General features: G+C 45.0%; 1 protein-coding gene across 1 annotated transcript; it reads right to left on the bottom strand.

Moving 5' to 3' along the window:
- Nucleotides 1–135: 135 nt before the first annotated feature.
- Nucleotides 136–23,044, bottom strand: INHBA (inhibin subunit beta A). The gene is made up of 2 exons (XM_085607430.1): nucleotides 22,320–23,044; nucleotides 136–6,198 (listed from the first exon to the last, which is right to left on the bottom strand). The coding sequence occupies exons 1-2, from the start codon at nucleotides 22,708–22,710 to the stop codon at nucleotides 5,348–5,350; spliced, it is 1,242 nt and encodes a 413-aa protein (XP_085463556.1). The 5' UTR covers nucleotides 22,711–23,044; the 3' UTR covers nucleotides 136–5,347.
- Between the last annotated feature and the right edge of the window lie 2,660 nt (nucleotides 23,045–25,704).

Here is a 25,704-nt window from a genome sequence, read left to right as displayed (position 1 = left end):
ACTGAATCTGTCTTTTAATATTCAGACATCATGATACCTGTGCCATCAAACTGCAGGTCACTTCCTAGTGCCATCTCACACACATCCACAAACTTACCCCTCAACAAAAGAATAAAAAAAACGGCAACACAGTGATCAGTGAAACTCCTTTTATTGATTTCACTCGTAGTTCATTTTGTCAATGTTTGAGAAAGGGCAATAGAACAGAAAGAACAAGGTACAGTTGTAGCTGACCAAAAACTGCTTGCGCTTGTGAAAATATTATTGTCAGTGCAGAGTCATTCTCTCTTGTAATTGCAGTAAAATGTAGCTGTCTCCCAACACCCCAGGCACCTTGTCGAAGTGCACGGAGTTATTCCTGGCAATGTTTAAAGGAAAAACAAAAAAAACCCTAACAGAAATTCTTTTTAACATGAAGACAATAAAGCAATCAGGAACTGATGAATACTGCCCACTAAACTGTACAAAGGATAGCTAAACTCAACATGCCTTCCGAATATAAAAAAAAACTATCAGTTGGAATGCTGTGAAAATAAATAATTTCTACTATTAACAATGCAAACATATCAAATGTATCTCTTTCGACGTAATGTAAATAAAAAAAATAACAGAAATTTTACACAATAAATATTAAGAAACAATTTACATAGTTGTAACACACTCATAAATTAACAACTTTAATTACATTTAAAGGAACAGAGATTGATTAAAGCAGTGTATGTGGAACGGAAGCAAACTAAAGGAGGGAATCATGTTTTTTAACATCTTGGCTTGTATTCAAGATGAGGAGTTAAACCAAAAGCAAAATACATTTTCAAGGCATTTACATGCAAGAGAAAAACGTCAATGATATTTTCAAAGAAGATTGTTCCACTGTCTATGATTGTGAACATGAATGTTAATCCTAACCTGTATTAAGAAAGAAAGAAAGAAAGAAAGAAAGAAAGAAAGAAAGAAAGAAAGAAAGAAAGAAAGAAAGAAAGAAAGAAAGAAAATAAAAATTGGACTTGGAGCTCGAAAAGTAAATAATAGCTTGCTGCTGTTGGGCCCTCTCTAGCTCCTAAGTGCATCCTGTGTAACAAAGACTGCGAGGAGAGTGAAGGGTTATAGTGTTGTCCCACTTCGAATAGGTGCTGCCAACCTTACTTGACATGTCCGCATTTTATGTTTATTGGGATCTATTTGATGCAAAGTAATACCACATCACGAACTGAAGACAAACGACTTTACCCTAAATGTAAGCCCTGCTTTGTTGTCACTTCATCTAAACTTTGCTGTAACTTGATCTTGTAAGTATTCATTTACAGCCTATAATCCCAACCGCCCCCACTCCAACAAGCCAATGATGGCCTGAAAACATGTACTCTGACAATAGGCAAGAAACCAGAAGCTGTGAAAAACTGACATATCGTGCAAAAGCTTTATTTAGCAGGCACTGAGTCTCACTGCATTCACGACTGTCCCAAAGCCTTGGTGCGGCACTTCAGAATGGTCTGTACTACAGTACCGCAAAGGCCAACTGACAGACAATAAAAACATCCAATGCATAAGCTAGAGTTGTACTTGTCAGTGGGCAGAGACAGTGTAAAACGATTGGTAGCATTTACTTGCAATTATTTGTCTGTCTAGATACTTAACAAATTGTTGCTATTCCCCAAAAAAAGACGTCCTTGAAAACTTATTCAATATGGCAGGCACTGTCTAAATACCATTTTAAGGAGATACAAGTGTAAGTAAACTATATATTTTTGTTTTGCTTCTGCTGGAACAACAGTTGGTCCTTATTAACATACCACTTTCTGTTGTATTAAATAAGTTTCCTTTTCCCTCAGTTTTATTAGCTTTAACCACAAATCAAAACCCTATGCTTTGCCCATAGCCGTACAAGTTGGATGTTTCCAACTCTGTAAGCAGAGTACCGACAGAATTAAAGCTGTAAAGCAGTGGAAAAGCTCTGACTGTCTTCAAATTTCAGCAATCAAGTAAACCTTTTTTATTGCCCATCTGTTCTCTACTATTGTTTGTAGGTAACAGGAAGTTCCGCTTCTTTAAACTACCGAGACACTCTACAAACAACTTGTTCTCTGGTACTAGATAAAAGGCACCCAAACTGAGTTTTCAAAGTGCATGTTCCCATGTGCTTAAAGGATTTCTCTTTCTCCGGCCTCTGTCATTTTGGATGCAGAGGATAAGTAAGCCTGTAAATTTAGATGATCGAGTGCCATCCGGTTCTTCGTTCGTGGAATTCACAAAATTTGTACCTACATGCATTCATTGTTGTCTTGCTAAACTCCACACTTAATGACAAGGAATATATTCCACCAAGTGTCCAGCACTGGCATATGTTTTAAGAAAGTGCATAATGAACATATCCACATATATAAAAAGGTGGTTGGTGATAACCTTTAAATAAGATGTTTCAGTGACATCTTACACACGGGGAGAAGCCCTCACTTGCCTGTGAGTTGGCAATAATTCATGGGTAGAGATGGACGTCATTCTTGAATGGCCAATAGTAAACACGGTGGTACTCGCTATTGGTCAGATTTGGGATTCTATTGTACCTTCCTGCTAAGAAAACACAATGTCATGCTTCCTCAGTAACCTTTGTCAATCGAAACCTAATAGAGGGACTACCAGGCAAAGCAGCAATTACATAATGGCACAGCCTGAAACCATAAGTGCAGTCATACATGGAAGTGGTGGATATTGAGCTAAGGAAAACTAGTGGTTTTACTGCATCTAATTGTAACTTTATTTGTCCACCTCCCTGATGTCAGCATGGTTGATGGGACATCTCTTACCTGATTCAGTCAGGGAGTGGAGGAGACAATTGCAGTTAAAACAATATACTAATGGATGTTAAACACATATATGGGCTAACACGTATGCCTGTGTTAAAGTTGTAGCATGTAAGTCAAAGCAATGTTAATGTATTTTTCTCATTTCATCATATAGGATCTCAGTGTGTTCCAAAGCATGTTTATGATACGTAGCGGTAGTAAGGCTTTCAACTACTTGGAGTTTCAGGAAGTGTCAGGGCAGTTTTCTTAAGGGGAAAACTAATGAAGAAAGGTATCCTCCTTAGCATTTTGCAAGAAGCAGGAATTTTACTTTTGTTCAAAGATTTAACCCAGGTGAGGGAAGCATCCTACTAGTAGCACATAGAATGAAAGGACCCTCCCCCATCATATCAAAAGTATCTTGGTCAGGGAGAATCTTGAAGTAAACAAAGAGAATGTGTCAGGTGCTACTATATTGGTCTACTTAGCATGCTTCGTAGAATTTCTTCGAAAGCAAACAACCATCCCTGTTGGCGCTATAACTTTGAGTGCATGGGGCAAAGCATGTTTGTCACATTCTCCTTAGTGTTCTTCTATGCTGGCTCTGTCAATATAAGGCTGGTCATCATGCATTTGCTTTTTCAGTCAATAAATGGGACAAACATCATATACTAAAACAGTGAGTAATTTGAAAGAGAAAATTAAAACATTAAAGTTTTTTGTTCATAGTGCTAATTTTTAACTTGAGGGCAGTTGTGCTAGCAAGTCTGAAAAAGTGTATTTTCACACAAAGTTCATAATGAATAACTTAATATGTATGCTTTGCAAGCGAAGTTGTCTAGAATAAATTAGAAAACATAGTAAGAAGAGTGTACCTTGGTAATAACATAACATTGAAAAGAGGTTTTTTGCATCTCATTTGAAACATAAACATGTGCATGAAAGAATACAGATATACAAATACATTTAGGCTGAAAACCGGGATAAAAGGAAGTACTTTCCATCTTCTACCCTTTTACTGGAATGTCTAACACTCCTACAAGATGAGTAAGGCTCAAACATGACTATCGCCAATTTTAGCCCTACCGGTTGAAACGTTTGTTGCTGAATCTGACCATCTGATATCAGAGACAGAAATGATTACTAGCCTTGTAGTCAAAGAGCAATATTTTTGACAAGAACATTCCAGTATGACATTCTAAAAATAAGAGAGAAGTGTCAGACAAGTTTAGTCTGTTGTCTTTGAGTATGCAGTCAACTGCATTTTCCATTCAGAATGGGATGAAGCATTTTGTGATGCGCTTCAAAGAGGAAATAGATAAGCATGTGTTTACTTTTCTACAAACAACCACCTATCTTTTAGTTATGTGTCTTGTTCAGAAGTATACAACCACTGAACAGAGCACAGCCTGTGCATCCAGAAAATAATGTAGTTTTATGGATGAAAAAGAAGTCAACTTAATCTAGTTAATCCACAATCATCTCTTGCATCCTCATTGCATATCCATTGACCTTTCAACCCGCCGCCCCACTCTGACACTGAAGTTGTTGAATGCATATCAAAATTCAAATGGACTGTTCAAGGCTCACACATCTTTGGTGTATGCATCTAATCTTTAAGGTAAAAAAAAATAATATTAACATTAACAATAATAATAGTCATAAAAATAGCTATTTTGTTGTGTGCTGTAGAAATTCTTGAATAGCTCACGTTAAGTGCAGCTTTTGAGACCCTGCCCTCCCCCCTTGACCCTTGAAAATACTTGTTAAATAAGAATTAGAACAGCTCAAACACCATTGTAGTGCAAATAGTAAACGATCAAAACATTTGTTTTCTTTACAAAATATAGAAATGCTTCGCTCCAGTATCTGGGCGAAACATATTCCTTTCAAGTATCACTCTTCAAAGAAAATCACAATTAAACATCTTACTTCCAATAAAAAAAGTCTTTCTTCTTTCTCAGGTAAACAGTTTCAAACCAGATAGGTTGCATAGTTCTAAGATCTTTAAGCACCTTAGTGAAATGTAACTTTGTATTATTTCGCTTTTTTTGTTTCCAAAAGTAGTGCAGAAGAGGAGTCATGAATGCCTGCACAAAAATACTATTTACCAAAATATACTATCTATAGATATATTTATATTTCTATATCTGTACATGTATACATATATATATGTATACGTACATACATTAATGAAAATGTATATATATGCATATACCTCTATATGTATGTGTGTGTATCTATATACATATATATACATACATGTACATGTGTTTGCATATGTATATATATGCATAGATATACCTATATTTCAATATACATAAAGAGATTGTGTGCACATACATACAGATATAGACAATTTGTTTCTCTAAATTGGAATGTTCCACTGATTAGCAACCGGAGAATTCTGTAGTTATCTGGACAACATCCAATATTGTTGCAGGTGTGGCAAGATTTTATCCTTCTTCCTTTGTCTTTAGTTTTGTCTTGTGACCTCTTTGAAGTCAAAATTGTTTTCTCAAAGTTATTTGCACTTTGCTTAATTCAATTTTTTCTTACAATGTCTATGAACAGCCACATTCTTCCACAACCATGTTCTGGATGTCCTTCTTGATGATATTTTGCCCATCGTCATAGTAAAGCATGGACATGGCCCTAAGCTTTGTGGGGACACAGCAGGACTTGACACTGGTGAAAGGGCTGTAGCCCCTCATGCGGTACTGGTTAATTACAGCGGCATGAAAAGAGGGCCCAGATCCTGAGGTCCCTGTGATGTACATGGGGCAATCCCCCTCACAGTAATTGGCAGTGTAACCAGGAGGTGCGATGACCCAGTCAGACCATCCAATGTCCTTGAAGCTCACGTAGAACTGCTTTTTGCAACAAATGCTAACCTTCCCGTCACATTCCAAACCGCGCTTCCTTCTTCTGTGAGGGTGTTCTTCTGATTGTCTGGCCATGATCATTAAAAAAGGCCTGTGTGATTGTTCCCTCTCTTCATCCCCTGCACCACCATTTGCTACCTTCACTTCCTCTTCCTTCTTTTTCTTCTTCCCCAACAGTGTCGGTGTAGCACCGGTCTCTTGGCACTGATCACATGCTATCCGGATGTCTAGGGATGTTTTGCCTTGATCTAGCAGGTGCTGTATGCTTTTAGCAATGTTAAATGTGTGCCAACCACTTCTCTTGGTGTCCAGTGGTTTTTCCGCAATGAGAACCTCCTTTTTGTCTCTCTCTTGTCCGCGTTCCTCGTCTTGTCCACGCTGTTGCTGCTGGTACAGACGAATAGTCAGCTTGGTCCTGCTGCGGTTCGACTTGTTGAGTTTGACGAAGAGCCAGAACTCTGCCTGTTCAACCAGAGACAGGTCACTGCCTTCCTTGGAAATCTCAAAGTGTAGCACTTTCTTGGACGGTCCTGTGAGGCAAACAAGAAAAAGAAGAATACATTGAAGTTAAACTTTTACGACTTTGGAGAACTTTTCATAAGAGCAAAAAGAAAACATATTTTTTTCTTACATTTGACTTTTATTTGCAATGTGCCAATGTGTCCAACTCTAAAAGGACCTCGGTGATGAGAATGGCATTGTTAAACTTGTGTGCATGTCAGTGGCCTATTATCCTTTTAGAAACAAGTTCAATGATTAAAATCCTAATTACCGTGCTTTACTGCTAGGGTTAGATAGTATGCTGGATGCAATCATAGAGCCACTTTCGAATTCAAACATCAATGTCTTTGTTTGTATTGTTTTAATATGGGAAATACCACCAAGATATCCTGCTGGGCTCTGTGGATTTCTAAAGAACATTTTGTTGGACAGCACCACACTCCACTCAGAGAAGCTCTGGAAAACTGCTTTAATAAAAACAACAGGCCCAAACCACTAAGTTGAACAATACCTTGGAATGGACGCGCCTGCCACGACACTACAAAGCTCAGACTTGCTTTGTTTGATCCTTTAGGACTCTCAAGTGTTTCCAGCTAGCCTGGTGCAGCAAGCAGTCCATGGTGTGGGTATGTTTGTTAATCCCTTCCAACATGCAGTGTTTATTGAGTTAGCACCGGAAGTGGCCATAACATGTCCGGTGATTATAGTTGTAAATATTTTCCGAGCCCGTGTGTGTTGAGCAAATACACACGTATACACGCATTCAGAAAGATACACTCATACATAGGCACGCATAAGCAGATATCACGAATATCCCACTCAAAATCATGGAAAACTCGGTAAAACCATTGGCAGTGATGGATGACCACAGGAAAAGCACAGACAAACATGGCCTCCCACAAACTCTGCCAGGCCCTGCAGAGGGGATGGCATGAAGGCCATATTTGAGACAGGACTTTGGGCATGAAAAGTTGAATGTGGGCCTCAGCAAGGGAATAAACAGCCCCGCACTGCACAAGTGATGCCAACAAAGTTGCTTTTAGCAAGGTCGACGGCTTTGCCTGACCACGAAATGTAGCGCTGAGGCAACAAAAACAAACTGCACATTTTTCCTCAAATCCTAAGTGGCGTTAACTTGATTTAAGGCCGTGAGTCCAGTGTCCCAGTCTCTGCTATCTGCCCCGAGGCGAACAGGGCAACATTGTAAACGCTCCTGTTAATCGAAAGACAAGCACAGTAACATCCTGGCCATTATTTCAAGGTTTCCAGGCATTCTGGACGGCAGATATTGTTTTCCCTCTCTTCCGTGCTGCCACGGAATGACACACGGTCATTCTGCTCTTAATTTAACACGCATCCCGTGTAATTATAGTGCCCTGGTGGGAAATATGCTGATGAATGACACCGCGCCAGAGAGCGGCTTATTAAAGGATGCTCTGGGCTGCAAATAAACGTGTTGGCATGAGGGGAGCAGTCGTGAGCCTGGTGATGAGGGGGAGTCCTCGAGTAAAGACTTCATGTTCCTGGCAGAGGCAGAAGTGAGTAATCTGCTCTGCTGGGTGACGCGATCACGAGAGCGCAGATAGGGTTGTATTATATCAAGTGCTACTTTGTTGGAAGAGATTTTCGCAAAAAGAGGCGCTGACGGTTTCTTTATGAAGATGAAATAGATTCCTAAGAATGCTATATGTTTTAACTTTTCAGGTTATTGGTGTTTGGGGGAGACATAAAATCACAGGTTGCAGGCACTGAGAGAGTGTGAGTGTTTGGAACAGGAACCTCAAGCAGCCATCATAAAAGTGTGCAATGTTTACTTGCAATGCACCAGGTGTGCACAGTGATGGGGGAGATCTCAAACACCTATTTTGAGAAAATTTAGCAAAGCCTGCAATATTAGGTCTGGATGAGTGGAGCAGACATCTGCGAGACCTATGGTTAGCAATGCTTTAAAATACACTTAGTGCTAGCTTTGGTGTCATCCATGCTTGGTGTATGATTCTGCCCCCTATGGAGTGCTTTCATTGCAGTATATGAGAGACTATTTTACATGGCAAAAGTACAGTGAGTCATCACATATTAAACTATGTATTCAATAATGGACTGTGCACAGAAACCAATCTTTTTTATTATGATTTTTTTTTTTTTTTTGCCTTCAATCGCAGCAGATTGTTATTATGTTTTTTAAACGCAAGTGAGGTAAAGGGGCCTTGCCAATGCTTGCTCCTCCAGGGTCTGTCGTGAAACCCATGAGTGGGGTTCTGCTACAACAGAAACCTGACCCACACCATGACAGCCCAGTGGGAAATCAATCACCTACGCCGGGATCCAGGGAGAGTGGCAGCTGGAAAAAGATGCGGGAAAAAATGCAAGAGTGGTAGTAAAGGGTTGCAGCACCTTTAAGAGCCGGGCCACTATCTGTATTGCAGCCCCTGGCGCCCCATGCAAAGAGAGCGACAGGCAAAGGGCGCACCAGAATGTGAAATAAAAAGACAATTGTTGAACATCAATCCCGTCAGATCTGAGGCTGTGAAGGTCACTTGAAAGGTGATACTGCGTCAGCCGGGCTGCTGTTCGCGCTGCACGATGGATGAGTTTTGGTGAGTGCCGAACTCCACAAGCTCTCTATTGTCCGCCCTCCCTCCGCAGAGCCCTGCTCTCGAGCCATTAAGCTGCCCTGTGTGTCATGGATAGCCTGACAGGTCGCAGGTATCTTCTAATTTAGAGTAGCCCGAGGGCTCGGGCTTATGTTTTGTGGTTTTGGGCAAAGCGAGAGTGTGAAAGAATATATTTCGAGCGCCATTGTTGTAAAAGGCTCATTGCTCCTATTATCTGTTTACTGTGCACAATTTCTGGCCATCTTAGTACTGAGCCCGAATGATGAAACCAGGTGCCTGGGTAATGAATATGTGTGAATACATCCCGTGCCTATAGTTCCACAGTTGGAAAGAACATCGGGAGAGAGATGGGCCTAGCCTCACACATTAATTACTAAAAATCGAATTTGGTGGATAACATTTGTTAATTATGGCAGAATGCTACACTGCTCTGTAAAATGTGGGAGCTGACTTTATCCTGCCATTAGTGACCACAACACACTCTGCGTGGTACACCCCCTATACCATATTTTGATGCTTGCAGTACAAAGGATTCTGCCCGGGTTTCTTAGGGTGCAGTGCAGCACAGCAAACTGGAAGGTGTGCGGTTTTGTGGTTAAGCTGATAAGTGAGATTCCCATCTAACTGTGCTTTACTTCTTTATGTGACAGAACATTTTGGGGAGTGTGAAGAAAGTGAGTAAAGAACTCCAGGATTGCTTTCAGCCTATGGTACAAGCTGAGACTTTAGCAAACCCTGAGTTTCTCCTTCAAAATCTAACCTCTAATGAAGTGGGTGGCTGATTGTTATACCTGCACCCGTCAACGGTTATCCTTGCATCCCCCACATGCAGACAAATTGTACACTACCACTTCTGGTAATAATGTGGAAAGCCACTTCCTCTGAGTCTCCAAACGACACCTCTTGGCCTGCAGTAGGCTGTTGAGCGTATCTACCTAGCGTCTACCCTGTGGAGTCCTCATACTGTCTGCGACACTCAAAACAAATTGCCAGTAATGTTAAAAACTCATCTTTATACATTAGACAGTATGTCAACTGGGGCCATTGCATCTTTTCAGTAAAAGCCAGGTCTGCTTCCAAGCCTCCCAGTTCAGTTATTAGGCTACAGAGTACAGTCACTTTTTAAGAATGCCCAAATAGTTGGGTGAATTTGGGAATTTAACACTTCACAGAAAGTCTGAATAGCTCTAAATTTGCTACATGGTTTCATAGTTACCTGTGCCCATCCCTGAAGCTGATGACCCACCCAACGGGAATGGGACATCAGAATGCAGGGATTTGGGTTTTCAAGCTGTCATATATTGCTAAGTGCTTGGGAAACACAAACACAATAGCCTCCTCCTGGAAGCATCATCTCCCTTCCCCCTTCCACCCCGGAGCTTCCAGCAGCAAGGAAAGGAACTTGAGCATGGCGACGTCATCTAAAAAGCAATGTAGAAAAAGATGGCTGCTGAGAACCTCTACTGAGATAGCAAATCTGAATCTCATCGGGGGTTCACCCACCACCCGCCTCCACCAGCCTTTTACGGACTTACTGAGGAGGGTGTTGCTTATCCGCAAGGGAGCTTTGCCATTCATTGAGCCTCATGGGGTGCCATGCAGGAGCTTTGACTGGGCCAAGTTGCCTGCAGACATCAGCTAAGATGGCTGAAGACCATTGGCTGTACTGACTATGAGAGGGAGGAGGCGAGCCCTGACTGTTGAGAAGCTCCAGCTATTTGTAAATGAAGGCACTGAGCATGGAGAGGGGACTGGGACTCCACAACCCAAGATGAAGTTGACCTCACGAGGCACGCTGGAGGTATGTTTGTCTTGCTGCCTGGAGACTTCGGTGATGGCCTTTTTCCCTTGCTAGTGGTGCTTTTTTTTGAGCGGTGCTTTTATTGGGCTGCCTGGATCCCAGTAGCATGAGTGCAGCCCCCCCCCCCACCCCGCGGGGATGTATGGTGACATTTTGTTCCCCTGCATCACTCCCTTTCCCTCTCTGTGGTGGCCTGATAGCCCTGACAATAACTGGAGTTTTAACCCTTTGCAACCAAATTGACTCACTCTTCGAATGAGAAGGGCAGCCATAGGCGAAGTAAAATTGGTGCCATCATTTATCTTCACTAATCTGCAAACTGAAGACTATAATTTTCTTTAGGCACTGATGATATGCGTGAGCTTTGTTTCAACATATGTAACTGTGTAAATTGTTCTTATAGAACAAAACCTATGCAACTTTAATTTTATAAACTGCTTGTATACGACTCCTTCTGTAAAGCATTCAGATACCTTTTTTTTGTTTTTGTTCACACTATATAAACTCATAACTAAAGCAATAAAATACGAATACTGCTCCCACCCCTGCTAACAGGAGGAAAAGTTCCATTTTCATAAATGACCGCTTTCTTTCAGTTCTTTATTTCTTAAAAAGAATCATCAGCTCTCAGTCAGCCAATTTGACAAACCAGAACAAGGATGGATAGTCCCTTGGAGCTTGCACGCTCGAGTTTGTGGCAAGCAAACCATTCAGTGACTCATAAAAATTTTGATTTTTTTCCCCTCAATGACCACAGTCATATTTTGCCCTCAACTGCAGCCCAGGTCATTCCTGCAAATCATGCTGCGCAAGGGTTTGTTTCTGTAAAAACTACTTATTATGTAGATTTTTTTACACTGTCAGATGCTAAGGTGCAACATGCAACACCTCTCTCATGCGCATAATAATAACAGACGGGGCTAATGACAGGGTGCACTGAGATCAGTTCTTGGTAAGAAAATTAGCATGTTGACTGATGCTTGGGCCACAAACCTTCTGCACCTCATAATTATGCCTAGGGTTGCTCATTAGAGGCAGTCTTTTTTAGCTGGTCACTTCAAAACTGATGTTTAAGCTCGAGTTTCTGTTTGGTAAATGCTCCTATGTCTGTTTACTAGACCCTCGTCTTATTTCTGTAGGCCCAATAACTGACCAATTGTAGCTTCTATTGCAAATTAGGCAACAACATTGCAGTGTGGATATTATTGCTGCACTATTTTTATTAATAGTTACATTATTGCAGATTCCATTTTGCGTTTGAAGAAATTCAAAGTGCTGCCCCAATTTAAAATATATATATAAAATATAGTAACACCATTGAGCGGGGGCAGGGGGTTTCTGCTGCCAATGCAAAATACGGGAACCAATTGTCAATGTGCACAGCATAATGTCATAGAAACAGCTTTAGCACAGTGTCGTGAGAGAGATTACAGCCAGAGACATCTTTATACATTTGGAATCAGAGAAGAATTAGCATTAGCTCGGTAACCGTGTATCCAAGAACAAGTGCCCACAGTTTGTCTTAAAAGTCCACCGATGGTGCTACCGAATGTCAGGGATAGGGAATACCTGGGCATCCTAGTATTGCCTCTTTCTAACATCACACTACAACTTCCTGTCTCTTATCCTCACTCTAGTGGCTTCTGTTCCATGCTTTCCTTCTTTTGTCACTGTTATTTCTGTTTTCCTTGTCCGCTTCTCCCTTTTCTGTCCTTCTCACTCTTGCTCTGTGTCAAAGTCTGACTTGACGATCAACCATAATCCCTGGTCCCACTACTGGCAAGCACCTGTACAAATTAACCAGTGCCCAGAAGTGATTACTGATGATCACAAATATTGTGAGGATTGTTGTTGCAGAACTAACTTACTTACACTGCCGCTTGTCAAAGGAGAGGGCTGTATTTTGGTTTTCATCGCATAAGTGTGCTAAATTTACTGATCACCATAAAAGAACAGTTTAGAGCAAACACCATGCCTGATGCATCTTTAATGAAAGCTTGGTTAAAGAATAACTGGAGCTACCCAGATGGAATTTGTATTCACTGTGTCACTTTGGACAGATACAGGCCTGGGGCATCTTTGATGGAGTAAGCTCCCGAGGCCCTAAACAAGTAATCTTGGAATGATATTTATAACTTGTTTATTGCCTTGTTGTAGTGTTCTTGCATGATGTTTTAGTTCCTATGTTTCTCTGTCCTAGCTGCTCAGCCTGTGTGTTATACTTCATATTCATTCAAGGAACTTTGCTTGGTGCAGAGTAGAGTTCTGCGAATTCACATAATTTGCTACTCAGGGATTTTGTCAATTTTCGGAAGAATTGCACGAAATTATGGTAATTGTGCAAACTGCAATCGCAGAGAATGGCGCTAGCTACATGGTGTGGCATAAGGTATAATTTAGGGAATTTCGGTTAAGAGGCATATTGCAAAATGACCGAAGTTATGTGAGTTTACGCGCATAACAGATATTTTGCCAGGGCCTACTCCATAGACCTTTCATGCAGGAGGTGTTCCATTATGGCGTACTGTCTATGCCAACGTCTTCCATTCGGAGCAGGATTCTAGCAGGTCTACTGAAACTCTAGTGATCATGGTTGATAACTTCTAGTGATCTGTGCAAGGAACTGATATATTTTACAGCTAACATTGAATCCGAGGTCAGGCTGCACGTGGATGCTCTTTTTGACCGGGCGGTAATGATTCGACTCAGGTGGTGGATCAGGAGAAACTTGCTTGTGGTGTAAGGACTTTGCCTTCTTTTTCCTCCTCGTGGTAAACATGGTGAGAGCGTTGTCTACTTGGGATGAATCAGGATAACCTACCAGTTCTTTGGATTCATGCCACGTTGGAGCTAAATCCGGCCTTTCATGATATTCAATGGGTCATTAATGGAGACTATACTTTTAAAAGACAGACTTCAGGTGTCAAAGTCATCTGTGTTTTTGGGCAAGCCAACATTGTTGGAAAGTCCCTACTGATTGCATAAAATGTGGATTTGTATACATTGGAAGCATTTTCATGTTGGGCGTCATGAACTGCAGAGTGGGCGCATGTCCTGAAGGTAGGAATCAGGTACACCCACTGCCTGGGGGCAGAGTGCCCCAGGGGCTGAGGTGCCATTCCCGAGAGAGCGGGGTTGGGGGTACTCCCAATAACACCACACTCATGAGTCAGAGCACCCTTTGGTGACATTTCCAGCCTTCACCCATGCCTGCTGGACTGACCTTACTGGCACAGTTCTTCCTCCAATCCCATTAGTCCGAATTTATGTTAGAAAATTCTAGGAAATTCTCACTTAGTGCATGTTTTTTTCTCACTTCTAATGGGCAGCATCTGGTATTCCTATAAGAGCAGTCTAATTCTTCTCGTGGTTGGATTAAAGATGGATGCCCTTTCTTTCAGTTTTTCTGTCCCTTGGCTCCTAATACATAAATTAAAATACGCCCAGAAGATAATGCGCTGTGACATTGACGACCATCAAGAGGGAGCTGCCATGCTGGCTCACATCCTGGAAGCAACCCCATGTAAACAAGGATTGATAGTTGTGTTCAATAGGCCCTTTCCTGTCAATTGTCGCTATTTACAATTAACACCAGTGTTATTTCTCCACATTCCCTGTCAGATATCTCATGTTGTATAATGCAATGTTATCTTATTGGTATTTTCATATAGCACATTCTGAAATTAGTATGTCTATGATCGAACGGTTCGACAGCATCCGGGAATCAGACCATTTCTGTATTATGTCTGCTGCAAGCAACCTTTTCAGATGACCTTAGCATCCTGGGCATTCTATGCTAAAAACGTGGTCTCGGTAAAAATGAGTTTTACAATAATAATAGCTTGAGGATATTTTTATTAGAAATAGGACCTCAATAATATGACAAGGTAGGAGACGTGGCTCGCACTCGGTAATGTATTAAACTGTGTTTGAAGTTCCAGGACAGAAAGAAACTTTCTGAGGAAGCTGGTGCGTAGTGCCCTCTAGTGGTCAGATAAACACTACTCTTCATTCAGAAAGCCATGAAGGCAGATGAGGATTGGCCGTCTTTGATGTTTGTTTTTCGGCCCTTGGAGGGGAATCCCCACCGTGCATCAAGTGCATAGATTGCAAAATGTTTTCAGCAGTAAATGTTGTTCTGTGGTGGCGCGTGCTTATTCTGGTACCTATGTAAGATCTGTGGATTTGTGTAAATGGCATTTCCTTAAAATATAGTTGAAATGCTAGAAACAGACTTTTAGCAATGACATGGAACATATATTGAAGTTACCCAAATTAAAAATAAATCAACCCATATTTTTTCATGTACAAATCTGACGTGGGTACAAATCTGAGGTGGGTATCTTTAAAACAGAACATATATAATACTGAACTTCTGACAAAGATGTAACCTATTTGTGAATCCTTGCTTTGTGTGGTTTTGATCTATGGTGGCAGTACCATTGTGCTTGTGAGAACAGTACGATACCAAAGGGGATGATGGACGGAGCGTTTGAGCAAATCAAACACTCACCCCCAGTCAACTGATCTGGGTTTAATCCATCATCCAATCATTCTTTAGCCCACTCTGCCACCCCAGTTCAGACATGGCCATATGCAAATCAGTCTGACCCTGTGCCTCATGGGAACAGTCCAGCCCGAACTGTACTGGGTGGAATGTATGACATTGTTCTGCATTCTGTCCATCAATAGTTCTTTTTGCATTTATGAGAACAGTAATACATAAAGAAGAAAAGGGGGGAACAAAAGCATGGTGTCAGACGCCTGCATAGCCCTCTCTGCCTCCCCCAAACAGCATGAATGGTGGGCGCCAGCGATAACCTATTCACTGCATAGTTTTCTTCACTATGCCCAGCCTCATTATATCTCAGGTGAAGGCCACGTCTTAACAGGCTAGCTGGGAAGGAGCTCCAGAGCTGATTGTGCTGTCACCCAGAGTGGTGCCAATCAATCAGGACTCCATGCTCAGAACACAGAAGGTCTCAAATGCTGTGCTTTCTAAAAAAAAGATTAATAAGGAACGACTCAGCGTGACCGGCGGTGCACTGCCTTTGTGAGACTTCAAAGTTCGCATTACGAAGTTTGCAGATGAGCCTAGACTGGAGCCCCTGGATCTTAATTGGCGACCTCAGGCTGACGTGCACTGCGAGGGTAACTCCTCGTACTTGATTAGGCCGCAGCCAGGCGTGCAGTAAAACTCTCAACTCCAGCCAGGGCCATCGATCGGGAGCTGCAAGAGGCTCCTGCTGAACACCTCCGGGAATTCAGCTGACCTGCTACAGCGTGTCCTCGTTTGACTTCAGAAACCAGTCCACCCACCTACCTACCTTCCTTCCTCCCGAACAGCATGGTGCTTGACCTACTGCTGCACAATCTGTCTGATTGGTCAGAACTCAAACCATCACGTTGCCATGAACAGGTCTGCAGAGTCCCCCGCCTCTCTCCTCGCCACTGTGAACTGTTTTCAAGCCCGAGGCAGGGGCTCATTCTGATGGCCCCTCCATGCACCTCCAGGTGATGCGCTCTCGCCTCCTTGCTGTTCACTTCTGTCTTGATTTTGGACAGAAATAGAGGGACGGCACCCAACACCCGCTGCAAGCGCTTGGCTGATGTTGACAGATGCGCGCCTTCTCATTCACTTGAAGTGAACCCTGAGGCTGTGGCTTGGCTGGGCTCGGGGGCTGGGCTCCCGGTGATTGGCAGCAGTGAAATGCTGAGTATCTGTAATGGACCCACCACTCGACTGCCTGCTGGAAGACAGAGAACAGCACTGCCTTGTACAAAGGCGAAGAACAATTGGCTGAGGTCTCGTATGCGCTCTGTGTGGGGCTCCCTCAGAACATTTCCCATTGGCAGAACACATGAATTCAGCATCTTGATTGGTCTCAACCTCTACAAAAGAGGCAAAGCGTCTTCTTATCACAATCAATGGCATTGAATACAGTCGACGTATTTAGGGACTAAACCATATGACTCTATGAAGAGATGTAAAGGTAATTTCCCGGATTATGAATGACTAGCATACACTTGTATCCTACAATCCCTCATCTTGTAAAGCCCTTTCTCATTAGCTCCAAAGAAGCATTAATCTATCGGTATCTCTCGTGCCAATGACAAATGGCATAATGTGACATTCCTGGCATAACTCAGGGCTGGAGAGCAGTGTGGATGAAATAACTGCTATCACCAATAGGGGCTGTGTCAAAATAGCACCTTTACCAACCCCATTCATAGCTCGCAGCGTGGCAGAGAGGCATGGCCTAAAATGCCGCTCCTAGAACGTTGTAAGACTAAGTTGTTCTACACAGTGGAATACTGTATGTAACTTCACCTACCTAGCATTAGCTGGTGAGTTCATGGTTCATAATTCTGAAGCCAAAAATGAACACAACTCCATGCTTTTGTGTGATAGGTAAAGCGTGTTGACAAGATTATAGCTCTTAAAGCACACTGAAAAATATACTGATATATTTGAAGGTCAAAGGTCAGCTGAGATAAAAAGAATAGGTTTAACTCATTACAAAATGTTTTAAAACCCAGCTGTCTGAAGTTAACCTTTTGTATTTTACTGGAATTAACCATTCAACACTTCGATCCCAGTAAATTTTGATGCAGAAGTCCTGAAGCCAAATTTTCCCTGCCTATACATTGTATATGTTACTCCACAGCTCTTGCTAGTTACTAGTCATTACTTTACTTACAGGAAATTCACTCTACCGTTTTTCTCAAACACAAAATTATCAAATCATCTCTGGTGGCCACAGGTAAGTTTCAACAATGATAAAAAATATATCACTGTGTTCCACTTTTCTTCTTTTAAATTCTACCCACATTTCTTTTTCTTTAGTTTATAATTGCATCATTCAAATCAACATTAGATGGCTTTTGTCAATTGGTGAGTTGACCCTGTTGGTAGAGACTGCCATTTAATGTCATTACACAACACAGTTCATAAAAATAAATATTTGGTCTCTAATGTAAATTGGGGAGTTTGACTTGGTGAGAGGAGAAGAGGAAACTATTTTGAGTTTTTTCAGTTTGCTTTACCTATCCATTGAGGGCTTTAGTTATGTAATTAAGCTGAACTCCCTGAGATATGGACAGGCCAACTAGTTAGGACCCCTCCCAACCTGTTTCTAGGATGCTCTGCTTTGTACTTTTCTGTAGTCGCTTCACGCACGGTCAAAATTGACAAAGAAACATGTATGCAATGTGCTGGGTGCTTAAATTTAAGTGAAGCTATATAGTTACTTTTCGGAGTACTTCTGGATCTACTTAAATAAGGAGTAAATGATGCTTTAAAGGGGGGGGGGAGATGTGCCTCCACTCAGCTACTTGTCATTTCTGATTGCATTTTACTTTTGTTAAATAAATCAAGGTGACTCATTGCAATTAAAGTAATGCGAAATTTGCACCTTGAAAAGACATCTTTTATGCACTTTAAGTCACAGGGCAGGAAGCAACCAATAATTTGAGCCTCGGACTTCACATACATCTCATTACCACTCATGTCAAGATCAGGCCCTTAATACTTGAAAAAATGTGCCTCCTGCCACACTGGACCACATGACATTGCGATTAAAAGCCCCATCAGGCAAGGGTTAGACATGTGGGTTGAACTGCAGAGCCCCCTGGCCCAAGCCTATGCTTGAAGGAGAGGTTCAACCATATTGGCACCATGTGGCCCTTTGCCCTGTGTGCCACTAGCGCCCTTGGCTCAGCTCCCACGCTAGGCGTCCAGCTCAGGGGAGACAAGTCTAGTTACAGCCACATTAAAGCTGCCTTGAGGCATAAACCATGACTCATGCAGCTAAGGTACAGACGAGATGCTGGAACAAAGTTTGGTTCTTTTCAGGCCCTCCATCTTCTCGGTCGATCATTGGTGGGCTTCATTCTGAGGTATCATGGATGGGCCAATGAGGGGGGAAGCAAGATAAACAAGAAAGGTATTTCTTTGCGGAAAGCGGCTGCTTAGTAACTACGCTCCGGGGTCTAGTGGAGGCAATGAGAAAGAACCACACAAATGCCCAGGGTTCAGTAGGCCACTTCAGGTATCTGGTCTCCGGTGCCACTGCACCTGCTGCACCATTCACAGCTACACCTCTGACAGAAAAGGCCGGTTGATTCATGGAAGAGACAACCAAAGAGCCGAAAGTCCACTTCCGCACAATGGTTAACACTAGGGAATATCCTTTTTCGAAGCAATCCCAATTTTGCTAGCAGTGCACTACACTTATTGAGAACTCAACCCAAAGCAAATAAATCAGACGGGAGGGAAGCTAGTCAAACAACCTATGGGAACAATCATATTATCCCAAACTTCTGAGTGCTTAACGAACTACATATCGAGTGTGGTGCTTTTTAAAGCGCATGACTTTGTAGCGCTATGAACAATAACTTCCAATATAACACTCGAAACAAGGACACGCGGCTGTGTTTGGCTAATATTCGAAACACGAATTGGCAGCTACACAGATTCATGCAGGATCATTCACCCTCTGAGCAGTCACGCCGGCTTGCATCACCTCCTCCCAGAATCTTTCAAAACTATCGTAGCACGTACAAGGCATGGATCACAAACATCGCTCCCAAGCTGTTTGTGTCACGTTTGGCTCATTTCGCCGCTCTGTCATACAGGAGAGGGCAGCAGAACTCACGCACGAGTGAGCAAGTCAGGAGTGAGTAATGTGGTGTTCGCACCGTGCAGATCTAGGGGGTATTTGATCTATACTCCTAATGTATTCGACAGTTGTCTGTACCTTTCTGTCCACCCTTCTGGGCCCCTCTCTGGTTTGTCTTTCTTTCTGCGTGTCTGTACGTCGATACGGTTTTGTCTGTCTTCCTGACCATGTTTGTTCGCCTCTGTCTGTCTGTGTGAGGGATAGCTATCGTACTGCATTCTTAAACTTCTGACTGTCTGTCCGTACCTCTGGCGGTGTTTGTTATTCATTGTCTATATATTTGTCCGTCGGTCTGACTGACTCAGTTTGTCTGCTTTGGTCTGTGTTCATGAGTATGCCTAGTTTTCTCTCTTGACTGTACCTCGGCATGTCTGAATTTGTCTTTCTGCCTTCCAGTCTGTCTTGCTCTGTGTCAGTGCGCGTGCCTCTGAATCCAGTTACGTTCTTTATTTATAGTGTCTCTTGTCCAGGTGAAATTTCTCAGAAACGTGGCCCCAAAATATTGCTGTGCAAATACGGGAGGCTCTTCCTAATGAATAATTGTGCGTGTGTCTGGAGAGGCTCAAGCCCAGCGGTGACGGCGCGCAGCGCACATCCGGAGTTCAATGCTACGTCTTTCTCAGTGAGTGCAGACGGAGGCAGCAGGTGGCCGCGAGCCTCTGGCCCCGGCTGCTGACTTCATCTGGTCGGTAGAGGGCTGCGCCGGCGGGGAGAGAGAGGACTCTGGAGGGCCTGGCGAGGCCAGGCGGGCAGAGGGTGGACGGAGGAGGGCGTCACACAGCTCCTAGAGACAACACCGCGGCCCTCTCGTCGACACACACATCCCCAGGCAGGACAACTGGCCGCGCCCTGACAGGGCCACGGAGAGGCGGCTCGGGGGGGGGGGGGGGGGGGGGGGGCTGGCAACCGTAACACGGCATAGTGACCTGCAGGAGAGCTCAGGAGGCGAGCAGCAGAGCTCCTGTTAATCGCACAGCAACCCCCCTCCACCCACAGCAGCTCCCCACCATAGCAGCGCAGCGACCCCTGACACGGAGCGAGGCGGCTTGGGGGAGCTCTGGGTGCTGAACTAGCGTCAGGAACCACTGGGCTGTAGGGGGGGTCGGGGAGGTGAGCGTCACCCAGCCTGCACAGCCTCCTGCTACACAGTTCCACGAGATAGCGGCACTGAGCGAGGGTTGAGGGAGTTGGGGGGGGGGGGGGGATAAGGAAAGCCCGCCAGAAACTCCAGGATGGTAACGGGGGATCGGGGGGCGAGGGCGTCACACAGCTCTTAGTGACAGCATGTTCTCCTACATAGCTCCCCCTAGATACCACGGCGTCCACAGACAAGGAGCGTAGCGGATCATGGGGGCCCTGGATACGAAAACGCCGCCCAACCCCCCGGTGCTGCAGGGGGAGTCACGGACGAGGGCGCCACATGGCTCTCGGTAACAGCAGAGCCTCCGACACAGCTCCCCGAGTCAGTACAACCCCCTCCGACAAGGACCCAGAGCAACCCGGTTTAGGGGAGGGGGTGGTGATGGGAATGGTAATACCGGCAGGAGTGCCTGAGATGGGGTGACCGTGAGCAGGGAAGACAACCCCATACAGCTCCAGCTGATAGCAGCGCCCCCTCCCCCCCCTCCCCCCCCCCCCCCCTCCCCCCCCCCACCACCACGAAACACATAGCTAGAACACAGAGTGAGACCGCGCGGTGGACGGGTGGGCCCGAGTACAGTAACTCCGACAAGAATGTCCGAAGAGCTGGGGAAGTCAGTGACACAATCCCCCCAACACACACACACTTCTGACAATAATGCAACGCGAGTCGTTGGGTGGGAGTTACGGGGGTTGCTGGGAACCATAGCACTGTCGCGAATGCCTGAGGTGGATGGGGTGGGGAGACAGGTAACCCTATGGCTCCGTTTGTCAGTACAGTACCCCCTCCCCACACCGAACAGGGCGAGCCGAGAAAACCCTGGGAATCAGTACCACCGTCAGGAATGCCCGAGCCGAGACCCGGCCCGGCTGCGCGTGGCTCTCACAGGCAGACACGACAACCGCTCTGAGGCAACAGGTCTTCCCAGCTGGAAACTGGCTGCTGCCCTGCGTGTTTATGCTGCTGCAGCAGACTTCAAACAAGGCATACCTTGCTTCCACAGGCTACAGCCGGGAGTGGCCGCCCTGTAAAGCCGCCGTGTGGAGCAGAAACCCACCTCCAGTGCCCTGTCACGCGCCAGACTTCGCACTGCACACAGCAAGCCCTGGAATGGGGCTGGACTCCCCCTTTACTTCTGCACAACTCGCAAGCCGCTGCCGTGCGCACAGCGTTTTACAGAGGAACTCACAGCACACGTTGAACTCCGTGGTTATGAATGAAAGCACCACCCTGTCAAACGGTATTTCTGTCTTGGCAGAGAGCGCCTTTGGGGACTACGCTTACACGAAGGACCTGCACTGTTCACTCCATTGGAGCGCAAGATTCACTTCCAGCCGCCCTGTGCCGCCCTGTATTATGTTTGTCTGTGCAGTGCCTCTGGATCCAAATGTGTGACGCTGTCTCATCACATGAAGGGCGCCGCTGATGGGCACCTCTAGTCTGAAGCGATAGGATCTTTTAAAAATCACTCTTGTTGCATTAGACTACCTGCTGCCACCCGCTTTTCAGCGCCGCCTGACTGAATCGGCTGCCTCAGGGCGCGCATATCCGAGAGGTGCCACTACAGCTGCTGCTTAGCGCGACCTATGTATTTGCACAACTACAAAACTCTAAAATGTAAGATGCCTATGGGGTTGGCGCTCTACTTTATCAATTCTGCTGTCCGTATGTGTGCACATCACCTGCCCCGTCTGTGCGTCTTTAGGTCAAGAGTGTTCGTACCGGGCCGCTGTCAGCCACCCCGTCCTCGCCGGCACTGTCACCCTTCCCTTCCCCTCCACGCCTGTCCTGTCAGCCTCCCCCTTCACGCCTGTTCCCAAGCCTGCTCCTGAATGTGGCACAGTGCATGCGCTCGCGCCCGGCCCGGGACCTAGGGGCTGCGGTTTCGCGCGCGCGCGCAGCGGCCACCTACCTGCCTCTGCGAAGGTGATGATCTCCGAGGTCTGCTCCAGCAGCTCGCTCCTCTCCGCCCTGCGCCCGACGTCGTCTTCTATCTCCACATAGCCGTCCTGGCCCACCTTGCCCACGTGCAGCTTCTTGATGGCGTTGAGCAGGGCCGCCTTGGGCACGGGCTGGGTGATGTTGGGCCGGCTCCGCATGTGCAGCATGCTCAGGATGTGCTTCTTGACAGCCTCCACCATGTCCGCCTGCGAGGAGGGAGCCGCCTTCTCCAGCCTGCCCAGGGCGCAGGACGGGCAGTCGGTGACCGAGCCCTGCCCCTCAGTCCCCGGGGTGGGGGAAGCCCTCGTCGCAATCCAGCAGAGCCCCAGCAGCAATCCTCTCAGCAGAAGCACGCGCAGCATCCCGGCAGCAGCCTGTGGTGAGACTCTGTCTTAAAAGTGCCTCGCTTTTTGCTGTACCTCCTCGCCCCACAAACAAGCACAGGTTTCTCGTTTTCCTTCCTCTCCGGTTAAAGGCGGATTATGATGAAAAGTTTGCAGTGAAGTTTTCTGCAAAGCAGGCTCTCTCCCTCTCAGAAAGAAATAAGTGCTCTTCGGATACGTTGCTGTCAGAGGAGTGAGATCTGACTCTGTCTCGGGGACTTCAGAGAGAGGGAGAGAGCGAGGGGGACGACTTGGCCTGAAGTGAGTGAGTGAATGGGAGAGGGAAGGAGTTTTGTCTATGAGTAAACCTATGATTAGGGAGGGGGAGGTCCGGCCCATATTCTGACAGGCTTTCCGTATGCACACTTTTCCTAAACACACCTCTCATATCATATCATTATTTTTTTACTGTCCTCACACACAGACTCATGCTCTCTCACCCCACCCCTCCCCGCGTCCCTCCTTTCCCTGCTAACTCCTCGCTCCTTCCCTCCTAATCTTTTACTGAGCACTTTGTTACTAGTTCATACTGACTGCCGCCTTGTCTGTCTGCTCGCCCTGTGCGTGTGCTCACCAATTCCACTTCAGCAACTGAGTAAAACAATTATTCACGTTAGATCTCTGTACAGGGAACGCTTATGCACTTGGAGTCGCATGCTGCTGCCAGTTTATTTTTATTCTTAGTTGAAATATGATGAAACCTCTCCCCTTTTACTTATACACGTTGTCTCTGTTTTTTTTCTTTCTCTTTTGCTTCACCCTACATGTCTTTCTCTCCATCCCCTCTCTCTTTGGCTTCTCATTCCTCCACCCTCTCTCTCACCCTTTTTTACACCTTTCCCTTCTTTTTTTCTGACACATTCTTCCTGACTCTCTCCATCTCTCTCAGTTTTACTCCATCTCACTGACTCTTTCTGTGCCCCCTCTTCTCTCTCTACCCCGTCCTATCCACTCCATTCAGTTTCTGTGCCCCTCCCTCTCAGCCGTCCACTCTCCTTTCGTCTCTCACTGTTTAACCTTTTCTCTATAGCCTCCTCTTCTTTTCTTACTCTCTCTCTTTTCTCTAGATCTTTCACCTACTCCTTCGCTCGACATTCCCTCTCTCTAGTTCCATTTGCATCTCCCCGATGCTCGCCCCTTCTCCCTTTCCCTCTGCCAACTGTCTGCACATCTCTATAAGCGTTCCTCTTTCTCACTTAGCCCACACCCTCCTCTGTGTTTTACACTTTCTTTTTCCTTCTTTTGGTCTCTCTCTTTCGAGCCTAACTCCACCTGAGAAAACTCCTTCTTTCATTCTTTCTCCTCCACTATCTCTCTTCCTCCTCTTTATTATTCATTATCTTGCACCGTCTCATCTCTGAGTCCTTCTCTCTGTATTTCTTCATCCCTAAATCCCCACTCCCTCTTCTACTCCCTCCTCCTGTCCTCTTTACCTGTTTCTCCTTCCTTTCCCTTCTCTCTCTCTCGCTCTCTTTCTCTTCCGTCCACCTCCAGGTTTCCTATTTCTACACCCCTCCCCACTGATCTCTCCTTCTCCTACTACTTCCAAATCTCCTTATTCCCCTATAGCTGACACCTCTCTCCAAGCTCTACATTCCTCTGACGTACTTTTCTCTCTTACCTCCCTCGTTTGGTCTCTCCCCTTCTACCTTTCTCACCTCACTGTCCCTCTCTATCCAACTCCCCATTGTTATCTCTGTCTTCTCCACTATCGGTTTGGTTCACTCTCTTCCTTTCTCTTGGTCTCTTTCTCTCTCACAGCAATATCTCTAATATATTTCCCCACCTCTGTCTCTTACATTATTTCCTCTCCCTACCCCTCCTCTTTACCCCGTCGTTTTCCTTTCTCTCCCTCCTCCCCTCATATTCTCTCCTAATTCCGACATTCCATCTTTATATTTTTGTTTCAGTTTCTTTGTCATTCATTCTCTATCGCACCCTCCTTCTTTCTCTCCCTCTCGCTAATTTTCTTACTCCCATTTTCTGTCTTTCTGCCTCTCATTTATTGGGATACTTTCCACACAAACTGTTTAGGGCCGGAATTGGTCGTGGAATTTTGGTGCACCCACTCTATGCTGTCTAACTTGAACTGTCCGGGTTGCACCCCATACGATCTAAAGTCTCCTTGGGTTACATAAGTTTATGTTCCCTTTGGGCATAAAATAGCCATATGGGTGATGAGTGTACAGTGGGGGTTTAGCTTTCCTTGAAAAAAGCATGGTTAACAGAGAGGGGCACACGCTCTCTAAAATGACTCATGCTTCATATAATCCATGTCACCACGAGGAAATAGAAAGCTTTGGGTACTTGGCAACGACTTAAGAAGTGACTCTGGTTTAAAACATCACAGACAGCGCCTGCTATTAAGTTGAGCGCCTCACGCACAGGCACAGTTGAGAGGCTTCATGCAATGAAAGCGTACCGGGGTGCCCTGCAGTCTGCTGTGCTCCGGGGCTGGAAGTGATCTGTTGGCTTTTGGCAGTGTTCAAAAACAGGCACGGCAGAGATTGACACATCGAAGCAGGAAAGTTTGGAAATAAACCGAGCATCAAGTGCTGTTTAACGAAAGATGTCAGATGAGAACAAAGAGAAGTCAGCAGCAGGCCGCAGAAAAGAGAGCACAAGCTACCACCCTTCCCTTTTCCCCATGCACCTACCTATACCGAATTATGAAACAAGTAACCCAGGGAAGGTATTACCACTATTCTGCTACAAGCGAACGCGCCCTGCAAACTGGCAGTCTTTTCTGGTGGTCTAAAACCCTCAGGCAAAACTGTAATTTTTTGCCTTATTTGCCATAACACCCAAGATCAAACACATACCAAAATGCCAAACAGCGTCGTAGAACTCCCTACGTGGGATACAATTCCTAATTTCATTCATGCAAAGATTCAAAAGGAGCAAACAGAGTTTTCTGGACAGCACGGTCAAAGTTCCCCGAGATAAATCAATTAAACAGTAGTATCAGACCCC

Source organism: Triturus cristatus, chromosome 5_2 (assembly GCF_964204655.1).
Source record: "Triturus cristatus chromosome 5_2, aTriCri1.1, whole genome shotgun sequence".
In the NCBI taxonomy this organism is placed as follows: Eukaryota; Metazoa; Chordata; class Amphibia; order Caudata; family Salamandridae; genus Triturus; species Triturus cristatus.
This window is presented reverse-complemented; position numbering and strand designations above follow the sequence as displayed.